Source organism: Centroberyx affinis, unplaced genomic scaffold (genome assembly GCF_046629955.1).
Source record: "Centroberyx affinis isolate AG114_WGS23_722 - 3 ecotype Tasmania unplaced genomic scaffold, CSIRO-AGI_Caff_v1 ptg002689l_1, whole genome shotgun sequence".
NCBI classification, from domain to species: domain Eukaryota; kingdom Metazoa; phylum Chordata; class Actinopteri; order Beryciformes; family Berycidae; genus Centroberyx; species Centroberyx affinis.
The window spans coordinates 375,894-395,238 of record NW_027280870.1 but is presented as its reverse complement, the minus strand read 5'-3'; the positions used below and the strand labels follow the sequence as shown (position 1 = coordinate 395,238).

The following is a 19,345-nucleotide window of genomic DNA, read 5'->3' as shown; positions in this document are numbered from 1 at the left end:
TTCATTTTTCGTGGCTCCACAATGAATCAGTATATTTCAGCCGTATTTAGACTTGTGTGATTATAGCTCTTGGGTGGCAAGCTTTTACCAAATTAATGCAAATCCCTTAATCCTTAAAAACCTCAGAAGTACTACAAATCTAACCAAAATATTCCCACTTAATAGCAGTTTAATAAAGTGCGGCCAAATCAAATATACACAGTCTTTTTGTGGTCTCCGGGGGGAAGAGTGGAGAGAAAACAGACTGCTTATTTTACTCTCTAATCCCAGGATATGATCTGTCATGGCTTCCCTCCTTCCAACACAGCTGCCCTGTGGAGCTGGCTCCAAGTCCTCACACAACAGCTCATTGTCAGCCCTGTGTATCACGCTCCTTACACTCTAATTTTGACTGGTTGTAATCAACAAGAGAATCGGATAACAAGCCCCCCGGGCAAGAGAACAACAACGGCTAATGTTCTGTCAAACTTGGACCATTGTCTTGCTGTTCTTTGTGGTAATGCATACCATCCGTAGTTGTCAGTATGTTGAAGTGCTGATCAAAAATAAGGGCTGATCTCTGTTAGCTTCCAGAAAATATCTGCCGGCATGTCAGCTTGCAGATTAAAACAGGGTGAGAAAGAAGACAAGATTTTTTTTAGTGCAAGATCTGGCCTGCAATGGCTGTTTATGGCCACATGGGCAGACCAGCCGATGCATGTTTCTTCGCAGCACCCTCCACACGCACTTAACTTAACACTTAACTCAAGTGCCTTGAAGAGTCATTTGTAACACTGTCCTAATGGTTTCCTCATCAGGTAGATCCAGAAGAGAGTTAAAGGGCTGGGAGCGGCTGTCAGACGTAAAATGAAACCCGCTTAACCTTTATCCCCAGTCGTCTTTCTGAGTCGGCTGAACAAAGCCAGCGTCTATAGTCTAGCAGCCTCGCTCAGACACAGGAAGACAGAGGTGGCGGACTCCAGTCGGTTCTTGTGACAGGGAAAGCCCGGGCAGGTGTTTTGAAACTCCCCACTGAGATGGAGTCGGGGGTCCATCTGGGACTGATTTGCCCTACTGACCTTGATTCGTAGCACGACATCTACCTGCAAATGTTGCTGGTTATGGTGTTTTATCCCGGGTTAAGGCAAAGGTGAACCCCTGCCTAGTGGGAGGTCTGTTGTCTGGCTGTCCTGGCTAACCTCAGTGGGCCGTGCCTGTCTGCTGAGGGGGTCAGAGCGTCTGAGACGAGTCCCTAAAGACAGCCAGCTACCTGGAGAAGAAGACAGCATCACCCTAGCCTTAGCTAACCTTCCCCCCCGGCCCATCCTCCTTTCATGCTTCTAAGAATAGTGCAGGGGGTCCATCCTGAAACTCCCCCGTAAGCCTGTTCAACTGAGACGCACCGGATGAGGTTTCACAGGAGTTCATTCCCCCGTGGCTCAGGCGGGGAGCGGCCGCACAGCTCGGCGTGTTCCCTGAGACCCACCTTGGCCCAGACAGCGGCAGTCCCATCTCTGCGCTCCTCTTCCTTTTATCTGAGGTCTGGGGGCAAATGAATGCCCACTCCTCTCCGAATGCTTGCAGATGAAATAGACACTACCCTGGGGCAGATGTAGGTCACTTCTTAGCAGTTTCCTGCTCTGCTGGGGATGGCTGCACATGTGGCAGACATTACAGCTGTTTCCAGTTGTAAACGGCGAGAGGAACCAGCTGCTGTCAGCACCCAGTGGACCTGATACACAGAGAGCGGAGGCCTGCTAATTAAATTATCAAAGGCTTTACTCGTTCCGATTTTCTCTGTTTAAAATAAATAATTTCTAAATGTATCAAAATGTGTTGGCGTTGGCCCCGTCTCTGAGGGTCCCGCTGAAGAAATGTTTTCAGTTTGTTTTATTATGGACACAGCACAATCGTAATGCCTGCGCTCTCGATATGAGGTTAAAATAAATACTAGACAGCAGTTGCTTGTTAAGCATTTGGAAGATGGAAGACATTTGGTCCAGTGTGGCCACTGAAATGAGACTCTGTGAAACATCAGTGGGTTTGCTGCTCCTACTTTCTTCTTAGAGAAAACAAAGGGAACACTTTGTATTCTTTGTCAATACCAGAATAATGATTTTACCCAGAGGGTCAGGCACCTGAAAAAACTGAAATTCTATATAGTCTTACATTTTTTCTCTATAACAGCCACTGGGGGAAATTATACTCTATGTGATGATTGCTTTGCTACAATCAAGCTGTCCACCATTATTTCAGGCTTTGGGTAATCTTTTCTCTGAGTGGTAGAATGGCTCTCATTAAGGGAGCTAACATGTCACTCCTCTCTGGCCTCATCTGGCATTTCAAACTCAGCCAATTCAACAAATAGTAAAGCGGAAAACAGCCGGCCATTTCTAAATTGATCCTGCATATTGGTCTTGGGTGATAATGCAGACTCTATAAGGGTATGACTAATACAAAGGCATATTCCCCCACACATCCAGCTTCCTGCTTTCTATTCCGAGGAACAAGCCTTATGATTCATGAAAGCTGTGTTGCAGGCGGGAGGCTGCTGCCTGACAGACTTCCACTGTGAGAGACACTCTTCTGGGAATACATGCTTGAGAGTGCAGAAAACTGTATGTTATCATTTTGACAGTCGAGCTGTTTCACTTTCCCTTTGTTTAGGCAAAATCCCCCCGAGGAATACTTGAGCGATGAAAGAATGGTCCGAAAGACAAAGAGCAGCCCGCTGGTTGGGGTGGGGTGGGGGGTGGGGGTGTGTGTGGGGGGGGGGGAGTGGGGGGGGGGGGGGGAGTGGGGGGGTAAGGGGGGACGTTTCAGGGAAAGGTCACATCCACGTCCTTCCTGTCCTCGTCCTGTCTTTTCTAAGTCAAGAGGAGATCCTTGACAGTTTGTGTTTTGACAGGTCCCAGCCTCGTCCGCCAACCAGTATGTCCCCCTCCGGTCCAGCTGTGAGTGAAATACTGCTCCGTTACGGTGGTTTTATGGTGTTTTTCTCCACCCCACCTCCCCCCTGCCAGGTTTTGAAGTGGGTAGAGGAGACGGTTCAGGCCCTGAAGGTCCACCTGCTGTCCTCCAACCATGACAGTGCCCAGGAGAACAAATGGGAGGTGCCCTTTGACCCCAGCCTCCGAGAGGTCACCGTGTCGCTCAGTGGACCAGCGCCGCAGATCGAGCTCAGAGATCCCTTTGGTAGACCGTGTTCTCTTTCTTTCCACATGAATTCATAATTAACTGTACCAGCACGGAAGGGAAAGACATGTATTTTACATTGAAAGGACCATTTTCTGTTCTTGTCGTCTTTTCCCAGGTCGTGTTGTTGGTGTGGAGCAGGGCCTTACGGAGCTGTTGAACATCCCCAACTCAGCCCGTGTTGTCAACCTCAAGTTCCCTAGACCTGGAGCCTGGAATCTGAAGGTACTAATAGTTTTTTCTGATTAGTATAAGCCATCTGATGACAGTGGGGCAACTGAAGACTATTGCTTTATTTGTCCAGGTGAGCTGCAGTGGACGCCATACTCTGAGGGTCACAGGAGTCAGCAATCTAGACTTCCGGGCCGGCTTCTCCAGTGTACCTGTGTCTGAGTTCAACAACACCAGGGAGAGGCCAATAAAAGGTATTGATCTCTGTGTGTGTCTCTCAAAACCTTGTTTGACTGAGATCAAGCACAGAAGATGACTTGATGATGGTTCTTTCATCCTCACACAGGAGTTCCGGCCCATGTTCTGCTGAAATGTACAGGCCTGAAGCCTCCGGGCCAGCTGAGCCATGTGGAGCTCATGTCAGGTTCGGGCCGCTCCTTGCGCACTCTCCCCGTGCCTCTGCCCTCTGACCTGGGCACCCGAGGGCTGTGGAGCCTCCCCGAGTTCCGCACCCCCTCCCAGAGCTTCTTTATCAAGGCGATGGGGAAAGACGAGGAGGGCTACCGCTTCCAGAGGCTGTCCAGTGTCTCCTACACCAACATCGTTCCAGGCAAGACAACCCCCCTCACACGCCTCGCCAAAGCCACTCTGAAGTGTCTCTCGCACATCATCAATCTTTCTTGTGATCCTTGACCTATGTTTCCTCCCTTGCTTAGATCCCCCAGCTGTGAGCATGCCTGATGTGGTGAAGGGCTTCTACATGCAGCCCGCTGCGATCGGCTGCTCAGTGGAGAGTGACATTCCTTATAGGCTAAGATTCACCAGAAGTGGGATTACCCTGGGAGAGGAAAAGTTGTTTCAGTGAGTCTCTCGGCACTCTGTAACACTTGGCTTGTCCTCCTTTGGATGCTACAGCTTTATGCACCCATTACCCACTGTGAAAAACACTAATTAGGTCACTCACTAGATGTTGTGCACTCTCACCAGTGAGCAGGTCTGTAAAGCATTAGTGCTGGTTGACTCTGTTGCATTTTATTAGTTCATCTGTCAGGAAGCAGGTATACACAGTCCGTTTTGTGAACGTTACACATCCGATTGTGTCATCTTGAAAAATTAACAAAGCGCCTTTTCTTCCTCGGTGTTGACGCTCTGCTTTGAATTACATTCATGAAGTGAAGCTGACTTGTGGTGAAAACTATTCCCAGTGTGTGTGCCAGAGATATTAATTGCATGTGATGTAAAATAGGATCTCGCTCCTATCGTCATACACCAGCCAACTAACTGAGTTTGTCTTTAAATCAGGAATTCTGCCAAAGCATCATGGGAGATTGCCCATGCCTCAGGTGAGGACGAAGGTCTATACGAGTGTGTGGCGCAGAGCAGTGCGGGACAAGGACGCGCCTTGACACAGTTGACTGTTAGAGGTATGCCTCGCACACACAAACACAAACACAAACATACTCCTCCTCAGTGTCCTCATGCATTCATTTATCACGGTCTTTGCAACGCTTTGAAATACATTCCAGCAATTCTTATCTCAGATTTATGGCTAAAACATCCACTTCATACAAAGCATGCCAGTACAAACATTTGTATTTAGAGTAAACCATTTCTGCACTGTTTGTTCACTCTGATAGCGCCCTTTTGATGTTTTGGTTGTGTTTCCAATGAGACAGAGCCCCCTCCTGTCCTGAAGGCCCCTGTCAACGTGAGTTCATCGGTGGGAGCCGTGGCTGTGCTGCCCTGCCAGGTGGAAGGCTCCATGCGCCACAATCTGACCTGGCACAGAGCGGGCCGTACCATCCTGGCCCGCGCGGGGAGGGTGAAGCTGCTGTCTGACTCGTCCCTGCAGATCAGCGGGGTGCGGCCTCAGGATGCTGGGGAGTACCACTGCGTGGCCACCAACGCCCACGGAGACAGTAGAATCAGTGTGTGGCTTCTCGTCCCAGGTACGGTAGGACCAAACACCGCAGGTCATCTGCTTAAACACTTAGCGCACCGGGGGCCTCATGCCTCCTTCAGGCCTCCGTCATCTGGTTTCCATTACCGGCCTAGCCTCCCTGCAGTCGGATCGAGCCACTTCCTCGTCAGAACATGTTTCGCATCAGCCAAAATTGATGCGTGTTGAAAATTGCGGCTTCCATCGTGGGCATGGCCTCAGATGTTTGTAATGCATTTCAAAAACAGCCAAACAAAAGGCGAAACATGTCCCCAGCTCTGATCCGCCAGTCATGATGTCAGAACACTCAGCGCTGGTAATTGTATTCTAGCCCAGGCCATCAGAGGTTTACCGTCGCTAAGCCCCCGATAGGAGAGGCATGTTATAAATGACATCATATAGCAGTGACAAGGCTCTGAGTCATCGCTAGTCTTTTTTTCCCCTCTGTTTGATTCCGCTGCAGAGGCTCCTTCTGTGGTAGTCAGCCCCCAGAGCCAGGCCTTCTCCCGAGGGGATGAGATCCGCCTCGTCTGCTCAGCGTCCGGCTCTCCCCCTCCCCAGCTCTTCTGGAGCCATGGAAACATGTTCCTCACTAATCGGCCGAGGTAAAGGAACTCTCTGCCCACTCAACACCTCCGGCACAGAGGCCTCAGAGAGTCATTAGATTCCACTTTAACTGCATTCTCGAAATGCACAGTTGCCACATCTTGTTTGCATCACTTTGGAGATTTACATCTAACAACATAGAATCTTTTTCCAAACCGCAAGTACTTTGCATGACTCCTTAAATGCGTATTCAAAGAAAATGTGTCTCACGCTACCCAAGAATAGCAGGAGGGTTTTGAGATGCATTTCACTGATACATCTGCACATGCAATCATGAAGAATCAGCAAACATGAATTCCTCACGGAAGATTTTCTGTCATCTACTACATCATACAGATTGAGCCTAAACCAACATGGCATTCTGACCATTAGAGGGGCCCTCGCAGAGGATGCTGGGAACTACACATGTCTGGCGACCAACGAGGCTGGGACTGCCTCTCGGTCTGTGTCACTCACTTATGCAGGTAAATCAAGATATGCCTGTAGATTTCAGGTTGAAGGTTTGAGGACATTTGAAGTCTCATTAAACTAAGTTTTTCTGTTGTAAATCACTATTTCTCTTGGCATTCATTTTTAGAGTTCCTATCCAAGGACTTTTTATGTGTTGTTGACTATCCTTCAAGAGCATGTGATTAGAATGAATTTGTGAATGATTCCAGTGTCAGTTATGCTTTAGCTTCCAGTAGGACACAGGCAGATGTTGCCACATCTTTCCCTGTCGCACACAATAGGACGTTCTCTCCTTGTGTAGTGACGGCTGACAGTCACAGGCAGGAAGTTTGAGTCTGGGTGTCAGTTAGTGGTTGACAGGAACCTCAACGCTGATGGACCGTGGCAGCCTCTCCCTGGGGGCTGCCAGTATTATACACACTTTAGTCCCTGAATGTCATTTTTAACAACATTGATCTGTCAAGACAGCAAGAGCCTGGTAAGATACATCATCTCATACTTTCAGCTCTGTCTCCCTGCTCCAAAAGCATCTATCTCGGCTCTGTTGACACACAAAGTGTGCGAAATGTCAGCTTTGCTTCTATATTTACCTCAGGTCTATGCTGCAGCCCAGTTTAAACTGACATTACTATCATTGCCTCACATACAGTAGCATTGTGTGCAAGTCTGGCAATCTGGTATAAAATAGACATCTTTTAAAAATGTTAATTAGTTTCTCTATCTTAGAACTATGTTTTTCTTCCTTTTCTTTCCTCCAGAGTTACCTATTATAACAGTGGTGCAACAGGTTGTGCGTGTGGCTATTGGAGGTGATGCTACTCTGCAGTGTCAAGCCACAGGTGTCCCCCCTCCCCTTGTCCAATGGTACAAAGGTAAATGATGGTCAAACACATTACACAGATTAAAAGTAATGACAAAAAATGCCATATTAGAGACCAACAGGTGTATTTTGTATGTGTGTGTGTCTGTGTGTGTGTGTGTGTGTGTGTGTGTGTGTGTGTGTGTATTTTCAGGTGATCTGGAGGTAGGCTCTGCTCCTTTTGCTGAGCAGGATGTATACCGGGGGTCCCTGCAGATTCGAGGGGTCCAGGAGATGGATGCTGGAGAGTATCGCTGTGTGGCCAGCAGCCCTGCTGGATCCTCCTCTGGCACTGTCATCCTAGAGGTCGGAGGTGAGAGGCAGCTGCATGAAGCACACACAAGTCATGACAGTAAGGTTACGAGTAGACACAGCATAAGGCGTCATGTCTCCTTGCATATTTCATTGTTATGCATTCACATAGAGTTGATTTTTCTTTCACATTTCAATTCATGTTACAAATAAAACTTGCGTAACTGCTTCTCTTCCCACCACAGCGGGGCCATTGTTCTCTGAGGCACCAGTTGACATGACAGCTAATGTAGGGGAGAATATCACGCTCCCTTGTGTTGCCCGAGGTTTCCCACTGCCAACTGTGACCTGGCGCAGACAGGACGGCCGACAGATCCTTACTAGGGCAGACAGCCACAGTAGAACAATGCAGCTGGAGAATGGACATCTTCTAATCCAGAGTGAGTTATCCCTCAAACACGATCACAACAGCTTTGGTCCCCACAGGAGCCTTATACAGCTTAATGGTTGCCTTGCACATCTGACTGGCATGACTGAAATTCTCTGCGTGATTATATATAGAAGAGGTGCAGCCCCTCATATCAGATTCGGTGAACGTTTTCTTAAGAGAGGGGATGCAACAGGAGACCATTGGCGCCGGTAAAGCAATATAGTATTTGAATAGCTCTATTTCAAAACACTGTATATCCATTCTGCGAAAAACAAATCCTTATGTGAGGTTCATCTCTAAAATAGGGGGGATCTGGTTCTGGTCTGTAAAACTGTTCTCCCGACTTAAGTTTCCCAGTCTCCTTTGAAAAGCGCTGTACATCACTTTAATGCTATGCTATGGAATCATTTCGCAAGAGTAGGTGTCCCTTTGTTCAAATGGTCGATATTTTATTTTTGAATGAAACTGTTCATTTCTGCTTCAGTGGAGAAACGGAGGCGGTATAGGCTTCCACTTAAATCAGGGTGAAGTCAGTTTCAGCTGTGAACTCTGGAAGCCTTTCAGCCTACAATATGACTAATCTTGGCCACTGACGGAGACCTTTTGTGCTCCTCAGACTAAATGTTTATAGTGTGCGTAATATTATATTGGAGAAGTATTTGCACGGACTGCTGAAGTGGACCGCTTCCATCACTGCTCCCATGTGTGGCTGCCATCTGACCTAATTAGCTCAATCTGTTGCATATGGCATCATTTTTACCTGCCATTGTTTGAGATTGCGTCAATCGGTATTGTGTCACACTCTGTTCCTCACTTTTTATTTTAATGCTTACATGACTTGTCATCGCCTATTTAAACATAGGCTTGACTATCTAAACACGAGAATTGAATCATATGTTGATTTTCCAACATATGATCTCCAGAGAATTTACTAAGTGGGACATGTGTGTCAGCAGGCCGACAGCTGAGCCAAACCCATTAATCCCATTATGTTCTATTTTTAACTCTAATTACAGGGCAGTCAGACCAATAATACCACTCATTATTGAGAATGACATATCTGTTGTTAGCATGCACTTGTCATCCATTCTAGATAATCACGTTCCTTTCCCGATGAATATAGATAGTGTCTATGCTTATTTCAACTTTATAGGGTGTGATATGTGTGTAAATCGTTTTTCTCTGTGCTGTTTGACTGTGTGTTTGACTGCAGGTGTCTGGCTGGATGATGAAGGACTGTACATCTGTGAGGCCAAGAACCAGTTTGGAACTGTCAAAACCGAGGCCAGAGTTAGTGTCACTGGACTGGGTAGGCTTGTCTAGTCTGTCTTTTTTCTCTGCACCAGCGCATTTACTAGAAACAATGGCAGCAACCCCAAAGCTGTCTGTAGCCACAAAACAGTTTCAAGTTCTCCTGCAGCTGCTTAGTATTTACAGTATCTCTTTTCATGCAATGATATCCCTACGTGTGTCTGCAGAGCCCCCTCTCTTGGCCCATGGCGCCCCAGTCATCACCGCTGGGATTGGTCAGTCCCTGAGTATTCCTTGCATGCTACTGGACGGAATACCTCTTCCGGAAAGACACTGGTCCCAAAATGGAAGACCTGTAAGACTGAGCAGTACTAAACACTCATCCATGTCCGTCACATAGATAATCTTTCTGTCATTGTTTGACAGTTAGTCCTTTCCTCTTCATAGGTTCAGCTGAATGGGAGAACCTTCCTGAGGAGTGATGGCAGCCTGTACATTGAAAGAGCCGCCCCAAAGGATGCTGGGACATACGTCTGCACTGCGGTGAATGTAGCGGGCACCATGAACATCACGGTCAGCCTGGAGGTCCATGGTGAGAGCGCATGTGTAGTCCCAAATCCCTAAAGAGTTTTCTCCATGCTAGAGACGCCGGCTCATCGGGACAGTCGGTTCAAGAATGTGCTGACTCAGCGTCGAAAACAACAGCATGTCAAGTGACTTGACCACCTGCTGTCATCATAGTGAGAGGGTTCCATGTACCGCATGCTTTGATGAATGGGGTCATTCTGTTCATGGGCCCGTAATGACAGACAGGCCAGATTACGGTTCATCATCAGTTTGTAATGAAGAAATGCCTTGAACACTAACGCTGCTGACTAGCTTAGGCCGGTGATAATTCTATGGGCCCACTTGTTCATGGCCAGTCAGACAGCTGTATTTTGTGACCTACTTCTTCCACAGTGCCCCCTGAGATCAATGCTGGTCCGTACCACTACATAGCCAACGAGGGCGTAGCCATCACATTATCATGTGAGGCCAGCGGAGTTCCCAAGCCAACTGTTGTCTGGTCCAAGGTAGGTTGTCACGCATGCAGTCCAAATCCACTTTTCTTAATGACTGTTTTGGCTGTATCCCATGAATCTATGCATGACTAATGGATTAGTTCTGATTCACAACCCAATCTAGTGAGGATCACATTTGGCATCCATTTATCTGAAGATGAATCTCCATGAAGACATTATAAATCATTTTAGAAATAATAGCTATATTGTGCGGGTTACAGTCGAAAACAAAGGCAAACAGCAACGTGCAGTCCCGCCACGATGATGGTGATGTGGTAGTTTTGTAAAGGTGAACCCATCCAGTCATTGCTAAGTGGGCTAGGAAAACTCTAATCACTACTAACATAATGATTCGGAGTAGTCATCTTCATCCAATAACGCTTTTTTGATTGGTGGAGAATGAGGAATGGAGAATACCATCTTGGGATGTCATTTTAGACTGTAATGACATGTTGTGCCCACCTGGAATAAAAAAAGATGGCCCAGATCATAGAGAGTTATCACTGCATGTGTCATACTGCAGTTCTGCCTAGCTGTATATGACACTGACTACTCCTGGTTGGGGAATAGTGTCTTCTAGAACAAAAACAGCCCCATCAGCAATGCAGGCGTGGTCACTGGATTGTTTGAAGAGCATGATAGCAATGTTAGGCACAATCAAATGCCTTTTCAACAAGCTGATGTGATCCCAAATGACCATTTATAGAGGAGTATGAAAAGGATTTATCCGCCACCATCATAAAGGTTGAAATTATTATGATATTAGCAAAAACCATGCCAGAAAAACCAGCCCAGACCATGACAGAGCCAGCATTACTGAGTGAGGTCTACATGCTGTTGTTTCCTCAGCCTTTACCCTACAAATTATTGAACTAAGTCAGGGAGGATTTTTTTCCCCCTGCCTTTTTTCCAAGCATTTTCAGACAAGTGCTCTAGAGTCAAGTAAATTTCTATTCATGTCAGATAAAAGTGAATCTGCAAAAGCAATTTTGTGTTCAAAGGAAGCGTGTGTGTGTGTGTGTAGCAGGTTGCATTCCCGTGTGTCTCGGAGAGAGAGAGACAGTTCAGGGGGAGGGGCTCTGTAATTATACTAGGCATCAAAGGTTTGGGCTTTAAACCTTAAGCTCAGTTTAGTGTCCCTGTGCTGTTGTGTGCAGCACTTTAATATATATTCTGGTCTCATGCCTGTTGTGTCCCCAGGGGAGACAGCCCTTACTCAGGGAGCGCGCCTCTCCTCGGTCCGACCCCGACGGACACCTCCGCATCCTCCGCCCCACCTCCGAGGACGCGGGCATCTACATCTGCACCGCCACCAGTCCTGTGGGCTACACCAGCCGAGAGATCCAGCTCAGTGTCAACAGTGAGGCAAATAAATATTCAGCCGCATTCACCCAAACACAGCAGTGTTTTCCAGCATTCGGCATAACAATGACCGACCTTTGTCTATACCTGAGGTTTCTGAGTCAAAATTTCCCCGCTTTTGAAATACGTAGCAGAACGACCAAAGAGCTTGCATGATGTGTTTACAACCGGTTCCCCTCTCCCCAGCCATGCCCAAGATAATGGGTGTGAGCGGCCACGACAACACAGTGAAGATGGCTGCCGAAGTGGGGACGGAGGTCATCCTGCCTTGTGAGGTCCAAGGCAGCCCCTCTCCCTCAGTCACATGGAGCAGAAACGGGCAGCCCATCCCTCCCGTCACAGCCTGGTAAGAGGAACTCTCTTCTCACAGTGTAGCAATGATGCAGTAAAATAGGTAAACAGTCAACAAAGGACAAAGTTCTTACCATACCTTACCTCTGACTTCACTAACCCGCTCCTTTTTACAAGGGACTCTTGATTGAAGCCGGCTGCCGTCCAAAGCCGCTGTTAACGGTCGGTGTTCATTTAGTGGCGCTTTTCGAAGGGGAGGCAGGCAGGCAGAGGCAGCGAAAGCAGCAGTCTGACGGAGAGCTGTGTGCGGGCTTTACTGTTGGCTAAACTGAGGAGGAACATCTGGTCCCACATGGCTCGCTGCTTCCCCGGCTCTCTAGTGTGGTCACTCTGGGTGCAGACAGGCGGGCCGACTCGGGACACAGACGGGATAGATGACAGACGGACCCTCTGGGCCAGACACCAGACTGAACGCTTTTTGGTTAGATAGAAGATGACGGAGGGGGCTGAAAGCTGCGGTGGTGACTGAGTCAGATATGCTCGTGTGGGGGCCAGGAAGGAGGAAATGCGGGGGAGGGACGTGCCAGGAAGAAGGGAGGAAAACCGACTGACAGAGGAAGAGATACAAGTCCTGTCTGCCTGATGTTCGGATTCCCTGGGGTGCTTCAGCCATAAAACAACATGCTGACTCTTTACTAGTCCTGTCTGATGAGAATAACACATCTCTGTGAACAACCCCCACATCAGCCCGACGCTTTACATATACAGGACCTGCGGAAACTGGCAAGCTGTGCAAAGGGAGATTCATTCTCTCCAGCTATGAATAGGTTAGCTACTCCCCATACATCTTCTAGGTCAGACGGAATGACCAGGGGGCGCTGATTGTTGAAATAACTCAATCAGTGGGTGACCAGAGTTCTGCCATAGCCATGCATCTTGCCCAGCACTGCAGAGAGAGAGGGAGAGAGAAAGAGAGAGAGAGACCTAGAGATACAGAAAAGCAAGACAGAGAGCTAGCCCACACTGGGTCAGCAGATCTGTTCAAACTAGGCCTACCCCGATGAGGCCAATTTGTCCCAGTTAGCCTTTGTGTCAGATTGTGTGCACAGATGACTTGACACCAATGTGGGGAGTGATGGGGGGTAGATGGATAGGCGAGAGGGGAGGCTCACTTCATGTGTGCTTGAGCTTGTGTCAGTCTGCACCGAGGTAGTGCCGAGCGGCGCCGCTGCCCCAGCACAGATTGACCAGTGCACATGCAGTCATTTGGTTCCAATGATGGATGTTCCTCAGGCTGTTTCAGGAGGTGGGGGAGAGGCATTAAGCCACATGTGCAGTTGAAATAGAGAGCTCTTTGTGCTTCCAGCTCGCTTCCACTTAAATGAACATGTTATTGTTATAATTCAGTTGCTTAGCAGACACACTTATCTAAGGATAAATCATGGAGGTGTGTTTATATTTGTGCATATTATGCATTTATACAGCTGGATAGCTTCTAGTACAGTTCAAGTTATGGCTACTCAAGACCTTGAAGTTCAGAACAGAAACAAATATTTTACTTGCATATGACTTTTTATGTTGTACACTGGTCACACAAACAACCCTTTAAAATTGCTGACCTAGATTTATCTACATTTATTATTTGCTTCAATCCCCAAATCCAGGTTTTTTTTATGTGTCCATCCATGGATTCGTCAAGGGTAGTACTTTCTTATGACAAATAAACTCTGCAACTTTTAGATTTGGCCGTAACTGAAAACACAGATCCATTTTGTTCCATTGCATCCAAGCAATGCAAATGTAAAGATACCATCTACAGCTTTAAAATGTATATCAACTCATGTATGTCACATGCTAAGTATCTTTATCCAACAAAATAAACCTAAACAACACTGAAAATGGGGCCAAAGTCATGTCACAGGCAGCACTATACTGTGTTTTGGGTTAGATCTTTGATGAATTATTTAGGTTTGGTAAGACTTTATCATTTTTTTACTTCCACGCTACTAGTTCATCAACAGCCAGCCTCTGGCATTTGCTGCACTGGGAATTTACAGTCTCTGACGGTGAACAGGCTTTTTTCATCAACTCATCTATTAATAATTGCAAATAGGCAAAATAGCTTTTTAAAATTGTCCCCACACCAAATATTATGAGGGTTCAAAGTATGTATTAGTGAAATTAGTATGAGTAACATTTTTAGACAACTTCAAAACACAGTGAGTGACATCACTATGGATACCTTGAGCAGCCAGTGTTGGTATTCATGCCATGTGCTCATATGGATGTATACATGTTAAAAAATGAATGAATGGTGCCCGAGTGAAATATCACTTCAAAACACACACCTACTCCCAACACATAAAGGAGGCCGTAGCTCTTCAGTGACTCATGAAGTGTTGTGTTTTTTCCATCTCTTCGCCCTTGACCCCTAACCACTCCCCAGGTTCACTGTTTTGCCTTCAGGCTCCCTGAAGATCACTGATGTGCGCCTGATTGATAGTAAACTTTACACCTGCACTGCAGCAAACCCAGCAGGCAACGTGTCCCTAAGCTACAATTTACACATTCAAGGTAACTCCATGGGGCTCCGTTGAACGTTGAACTCCTCAGAAACCTTTTAACTTTCCTTTTCAAGATGCTGTCATGTTGATAGATTCTATGGGGATACATCACTTCCAAAATATGCAAAATATGTTTGCTAAATAGGTAAACAGATATGGTGAGACATGTATTTTGGGTTTGTGTTTGTCTTCAGCTAAGCCTAGGATTCAGGCAGCACCTTCCCTACTGAAAGCCCTGATTGGCCAAACGGTGACTCTGCCCTGTGTGGTCCAGGGGGAGCCCAGCCCCGAGGTCAGCTGGTCCCACAATGGACTCCCTGTTGGGGTCAGAGACACTGCGGCCCTCAGGATCCAGCAGGTCAGCCTTGCTGACCAGGGCACCTACCAATGTGTGGCCAAGAACAATGCTGGACAGGACACCTTAGAGATCAAGCTGGAAGTTCTTGGTGAATATCTGCAGTTCCAGCCTAACCCTAACCATAACCCTGTTTATTAACCATGAGAATAAGTGGAAAGTGAATAAAACACTGCAAACATGTATATGGTGAACTACGCTTGTATCTTGAGATCTATTTAAATGACCTTTTCCTGGTACAGGCACTTTGAGCATTTAGACATAAATGTACTGTGTCCCAGTTTTAGGCTCTGCAGAGTCTTTAGAGGTGCATTCTCCTGAGGAAGCTCCACACTGCCAGAGGATAAGCAGTCCTTTAAACCACTCTCAATCTGGCAGCATAAGGGGTCAGCCCGGCTGTGGGTGTTGGAGGTTGATTGAGGTGCTCTCTGACCCTCAAAGGTCAATCTGTTTGCCAAGGGATTGGTCAGAGGAAGTCCGGCACAGAAGTCAGGAACCATGAGTCACGTTGTCAGTACAAATAGGGATTAATTTCCCCCCCTAACCTCAGAGATTAACCTTTTCACTAATGCTTAGCCTGAGGTTGGTATTTACTGTAGTTAGACAAGCTTGATTTAAGCGTGCCAGAGAGAGGTCTCAAATCTTACACCTATAGACACGCAGACGCCCTGAGGGATTCTTCACTTGCTTCTTTATCTACATTGGAGCATCTGCTGTTACACAACCTGTTTGACTAATCCTTATTCCAGTTTTAATTTGATGTTCACTGTATCAGCTGCCTTTACACTTTCACCTGGCAGTTAACATCTTTTTCTGTCCTCACAGAGGCCCCATCCTTCGCAGAGCCTGGAGATGCCATCATGGAGAAAGTAGCCAACAGCAAGGTTGTCATCCCTTGCCCTGCTGAAGGTACCGAATGATTCACAGATGAGTCAGCCTTGGACTGACAGACAAGGATAGGGCAATGAAAAGGCCTGGCATTTAGAAAAGTCACAATTTACAGAGTGTGATAAAACTAAATGGTTGCAGTGGTTCATTTTCTCAGATTACGGTTCCTTTATTGCCAGAGCAAATTTGAAACGTATTTTAAATGTCGAACAGATATGTGTATTTGTGCACTATCAAAGGAATGCTCCGCTGTCACCGTAGACTTTCAGTTGTCAAACCGGAAAAATGGATTCAATATCCTCGCCATCTTAAAAAAGTGCACTTTCTTTCTATCGCAGTGCCCAGAGACATGATGTTGTCTGCTTATTTTACCATCTCTGAGAACAAGGTAGTAGCACCCTGGAGGGATGGGACCGCTTGCTATTTCATCAAAAAGATAGAAGAGTATTGGTGTATATCTGTGGATGCATCGATTGATACTTGTGTGTGTGTGTGTGTGATTTGGTTCCTAAGTTACAATCTATGGACCCTCCCTCTGACAGGCCGTGCAAACAGGTATTGTTTATATGGAAGCATGCCATGGTAACAGACTATGTTATGTGTGAGAAGGTGAGGGCCGAGACTAATGTGGAGCAACAGCTGGAACATCAGTCTGCTTGCTGCCTCAGTGAGCCACATCTGCTTTCCTCTGCGATGCGGCCTGCTGGGAGAGGAATCCTAATTACAGGCTGCTGCTGGCAGATAATGGACAGAGATGTCTGAGGTGCACCATGGAGCACAGGAAGAGGAAGATGAGTTACAATAGCCCTCCCTCTGTCCAAGTTGTACAGGCAGGCAGGCTAGCTGGGAGACTGTACCAGCTAGGCCCCTTCAGAGGGCTCACACAGGGATGCTTATAGCTCTTGACACCCCCAGAGAAGCAGCCAGCACCAGCAAATAAGGGCTCCCTCATGGACTGCTGCTGCTGTATGGGGGAGATACAAAGCCGTCTCTGCCAGAAGGATATTATTAATTTACAAATGAGAACATTGCATTTAGTAGAGGTAATTATTTAAGAAACACATGGAAGAGATAGACTTCGTCAGCCCCGACAAATAAATTCAAAGTCTTCTAATGAGATCTGTTAACATCTAAAGCAGAACATCTGTACCCATTTCCTCCCAGCAATGAGATAATGAATTTGCTTCAGAGCGCCTAAACTGTAAACATGTGTTCACAGAGGGGCTGGATGATAACATCACCTTTGCCTCTCCTGCATCTCCTGTGTTTAGTATTTTTTGGATTGGGGATGGACGGTGTGTTTGGTTTCCACTCCCTCCTCTGCGGTGTTTGGATATGTTACACCTCTGTAAATAGACAGAGCCATGGCATTTGGAGCCATGGCTCTTCTGCGCTGCTCTTTCATTGCGACTTGCTGCACAGGACAGTCTTGCTGTGGCTCTGTCCCTCTTGTCCTGGGATTTGGCTCCGTGGGGTACATGATCTGCCCCTCTGCCTTTTTCCTTTCCCCCATTCCATCCTTCTCTGCTCCCCCATTTCCAGCTCCTTTCCGCACAGTAATCCCCAGAACACATCTGTTTTAGGCGCCTGAGTGTATGCACCAGTGCCTTTGAACTGCTTGTTCAACCACTCCTATTCTTGCTGTTCAAGACCCTCACCTCAGTTTCCGGTGATAAATCTCGATGCTAGCATTTTAAATCTCACATCTACCCAGTATATTGTGTCTTGCTTTTTTTTTATGTGACTCTGACCTTGAAGTCTTGAGCTTGCGGGCTGAGAGGACTCTCTAACCATTTTGGCAAGGTTTCCCCCGCTGTCCCGCTGTCCAACAGATAAATGTAGAGCCTGTTTTTTCTAGTCTGGGCTGCTTGCCCATTAACTTCTCCTGTAGAGAAGCACGGAGATGGAGGTAACTTTTCTTTCTGTCAGACATGATCGATAAAGTTTAATTTAAAACCTTACCTCACTCCGAACCCCTTGTTGTCTCCCCCTCTGCAGGGTCACCACCTCCCAAAGTACGGTGGTTCAAGAATGGCCTGGAGATACAACCCGACCAATCAGAGCTTTCTCTGGCCCGGGACGGATCTCTTGTGATTAGCGCAGCATCTGCCAGTAACAGTGGGGACTTCAAATGTGTGGCGAGCAATGATGCAGGCTCTGTTGAGAGAAAGACCAGGTTGAAAGTGAATGGTGAGACATTTAATCTATTTAATCATTTAATCTATGTTTTTTTCACCTAACAGCAATAGCTACAAATGATAAATTGCACTGTGAAATGTCTGCTAGTGGAAACTAAGAAATCTTTCCTGTTTTTCCTGTACCGCTCTAGTTCCCCCTGAGATCCAAGAAGATGGCCAGCCCCCGAACCTCACTGTCACCTTGAAGCAGCCTCTCACTCTTGGCTGTGATGCCTTTGGGATCCCCTCTCCATCAATCACCTGGACTAAAGATGGTCAACCTGTGAGTTTCAAGGGGAAATACTTCAAACTTGTATACATATTTATATTTCTTGATGATATCTAGCTGTACAATGCCACCAAGTGGTCGCCACGCTAATAACAGTGTAACACTAGGGAGTCGCTATTTTGGATTGTGTCTAGGTGGACAGTCCTGGAGTATATCTGCAGAATGGAAAAAGACTACTGAGAATCTACAGAGTTCAGTCAGAACATGCAGGCCAATTTGCCTGCACAGCCCACAACTCAGCTGGAGAGGCCCGGAGACAATATAACATAGTGGTGCAAGGTGAGGTCGTAAACACTTCCAGTAACGTTAAGTAAACTATCCAGTGTATGTCCTTTGTATATTTTCCTTTGTTCATCTGGTGTTTGTGTGTCCTGTCACAGCTCCACCGGTGATCTCAGGAACGTCCCGGCTGCAGGAGGTAGCTGTGGTATTGGGCCAGGAGGTGGAGTTCCAGTGCCGGGTCAGCGGGCGTCCAGCGCCCAGAGTGGAGTGGAGCCGCGATGGAGAGTAAGCATAAGGACTCTACTCTGTTCACGTGATATTCGCCATGACACATAGAATGCCTTAACCACTGTATTGATTTGATCCACCATTCCCTCCTCTCTACAGGGTTCTGTCCCGTGATGGAGACCCTCATGTGGAGTTTCTGGAAGATGGCCAGGTGTTGAAGGTGAAGTCAGTAAGACTGAGGGACCAGGGAATTTACCAGTGTCTGGCCAGCAACAACGCAGGGACTCAGATGCGCCAGTTCAGACTCACTGTGCAAGGTTAAGCCCTCTACCATGATTTCCCCTGAAATAATTTGACTATATCAAATATAGGCATCGCAGTGACTCAGTGGGCTAAGGCACCAACCATGCACTCACAACATCATGGGTTTAAATCCAATAAAAATATATTTTTAAAAGATGACATTAAAAGTTAGAGGGGTATTGAGTATCTATGACCTTTATTGACCAGTATCGGTGACCAGTAGGAATTGCAACAACATCACTAGAACTGATCTCCTCCTACATAAGTCCCTGGTAAAGCCTCTACCCTCCTCCCCCGCCCCACCTCTCCTGTGCCCGTGAATTATAGTATCCTGTAATTCACACAAACAATAAAGTCACATTTTCACAATATGCATGAGCAAGCTAGCTAATTAGAGCAACAGATCCAACAGAGACGTCTAGTGAAGAGGTAATATGTCACAATGTAATAAGTCTTGCAATACCGTCGCTCCC

General features: G+C 46.9%; 1 protein-coding gene across 1 annotated transcript in view; it reads left to right on the top strand.

Annotated features, from left to right (window-relative positions):
* hmcn2 (hemicentin 2) overlaps positions 1-19,345 on the top strand; it is a 45,838-nt gene that overhangs the window by 4,481 nt on the left and 22,012 nt on the right. The window contains exons 5-30 of the mRNA XM_071535317.1: positions 3,003-3,174; positions 3,293-3,399; positions 3,479-3,599; positions 3,692-3,955; positions 4,062-4,206; positions 4,648-4,769; positions 5,022-5,294; positions 5,748-5,889; positions 6,227-6,354; positions 7,099-7,212; positions 7,354-7,512; positions 7,697-7,891; positions 9,095-9,190; positions 9,360-9,487; positions 9,580-9,724; positions 10,093-10,205; positions 11,394-11,553; positions 11,742-11,901; positions 14,293-14,420; positions 14,605-14,856; positions 15,591-15,674; positions 17,652-17,843; positions 17,983-18,113; positions 18,254-18,398; positions 18,500-18,626; positions 18,729-18,886. Coding sequence (XP_071391418.1) covers positions 3,003-3,174; positions 3,293-3,399; positions 3,479-3,599; positions 3,692-3,955; positions 4,062-4,206; positions 4,648-4,769; positions 5,022-5,294; positions 5,748-5,889; positions 6,227-6,354; positions 7,099-7,212; positions 7,354-7,512; positions 7,697-7,891; positions 9,095-9,190; positions 9,360-9,487; positions 9,580-9,724; positions 10,093-10,205; positions 11,394-11,553; positions 11,742-11,901; positions 14,293-14,420; positions 14,605-14,856; positions 15,591-15,674; positions 17,652-17,843; positions 17,983-18,113; positions 18,254-18,398; positions 18,500-18,626; positions 18,729-18,886 — 3,961 coding nt within the window. The remainder of the gene's footprint in view (positions 1-3,002; positions 3,175-3,292; positions 3,400-3,478; positions 3,600-3,691; positions 3,956-4,061; positions 4,207-4,647; positions 4,770-5,021; positions 5,295-5,747; positions 5,890-6,226; positions 6,355-7,098; positions 7,213-7,353; positions 7,513-7,696; positions 7,892-9,094; positions 9,191-9,359; positions 9,488-9,579; positions 9,725-10,092; positions 10,206-11,393; positions 11,554-11,741; positions 11,902-14,292; positions 14,421-14,604; positions 14,857-15,590; positions 15,675-17,651; positions 17,844-17,982; positions 18,114-18,253; positions 18,399-18,499; positions 18,627-18,728; positions 18,887-19,345) is intronic.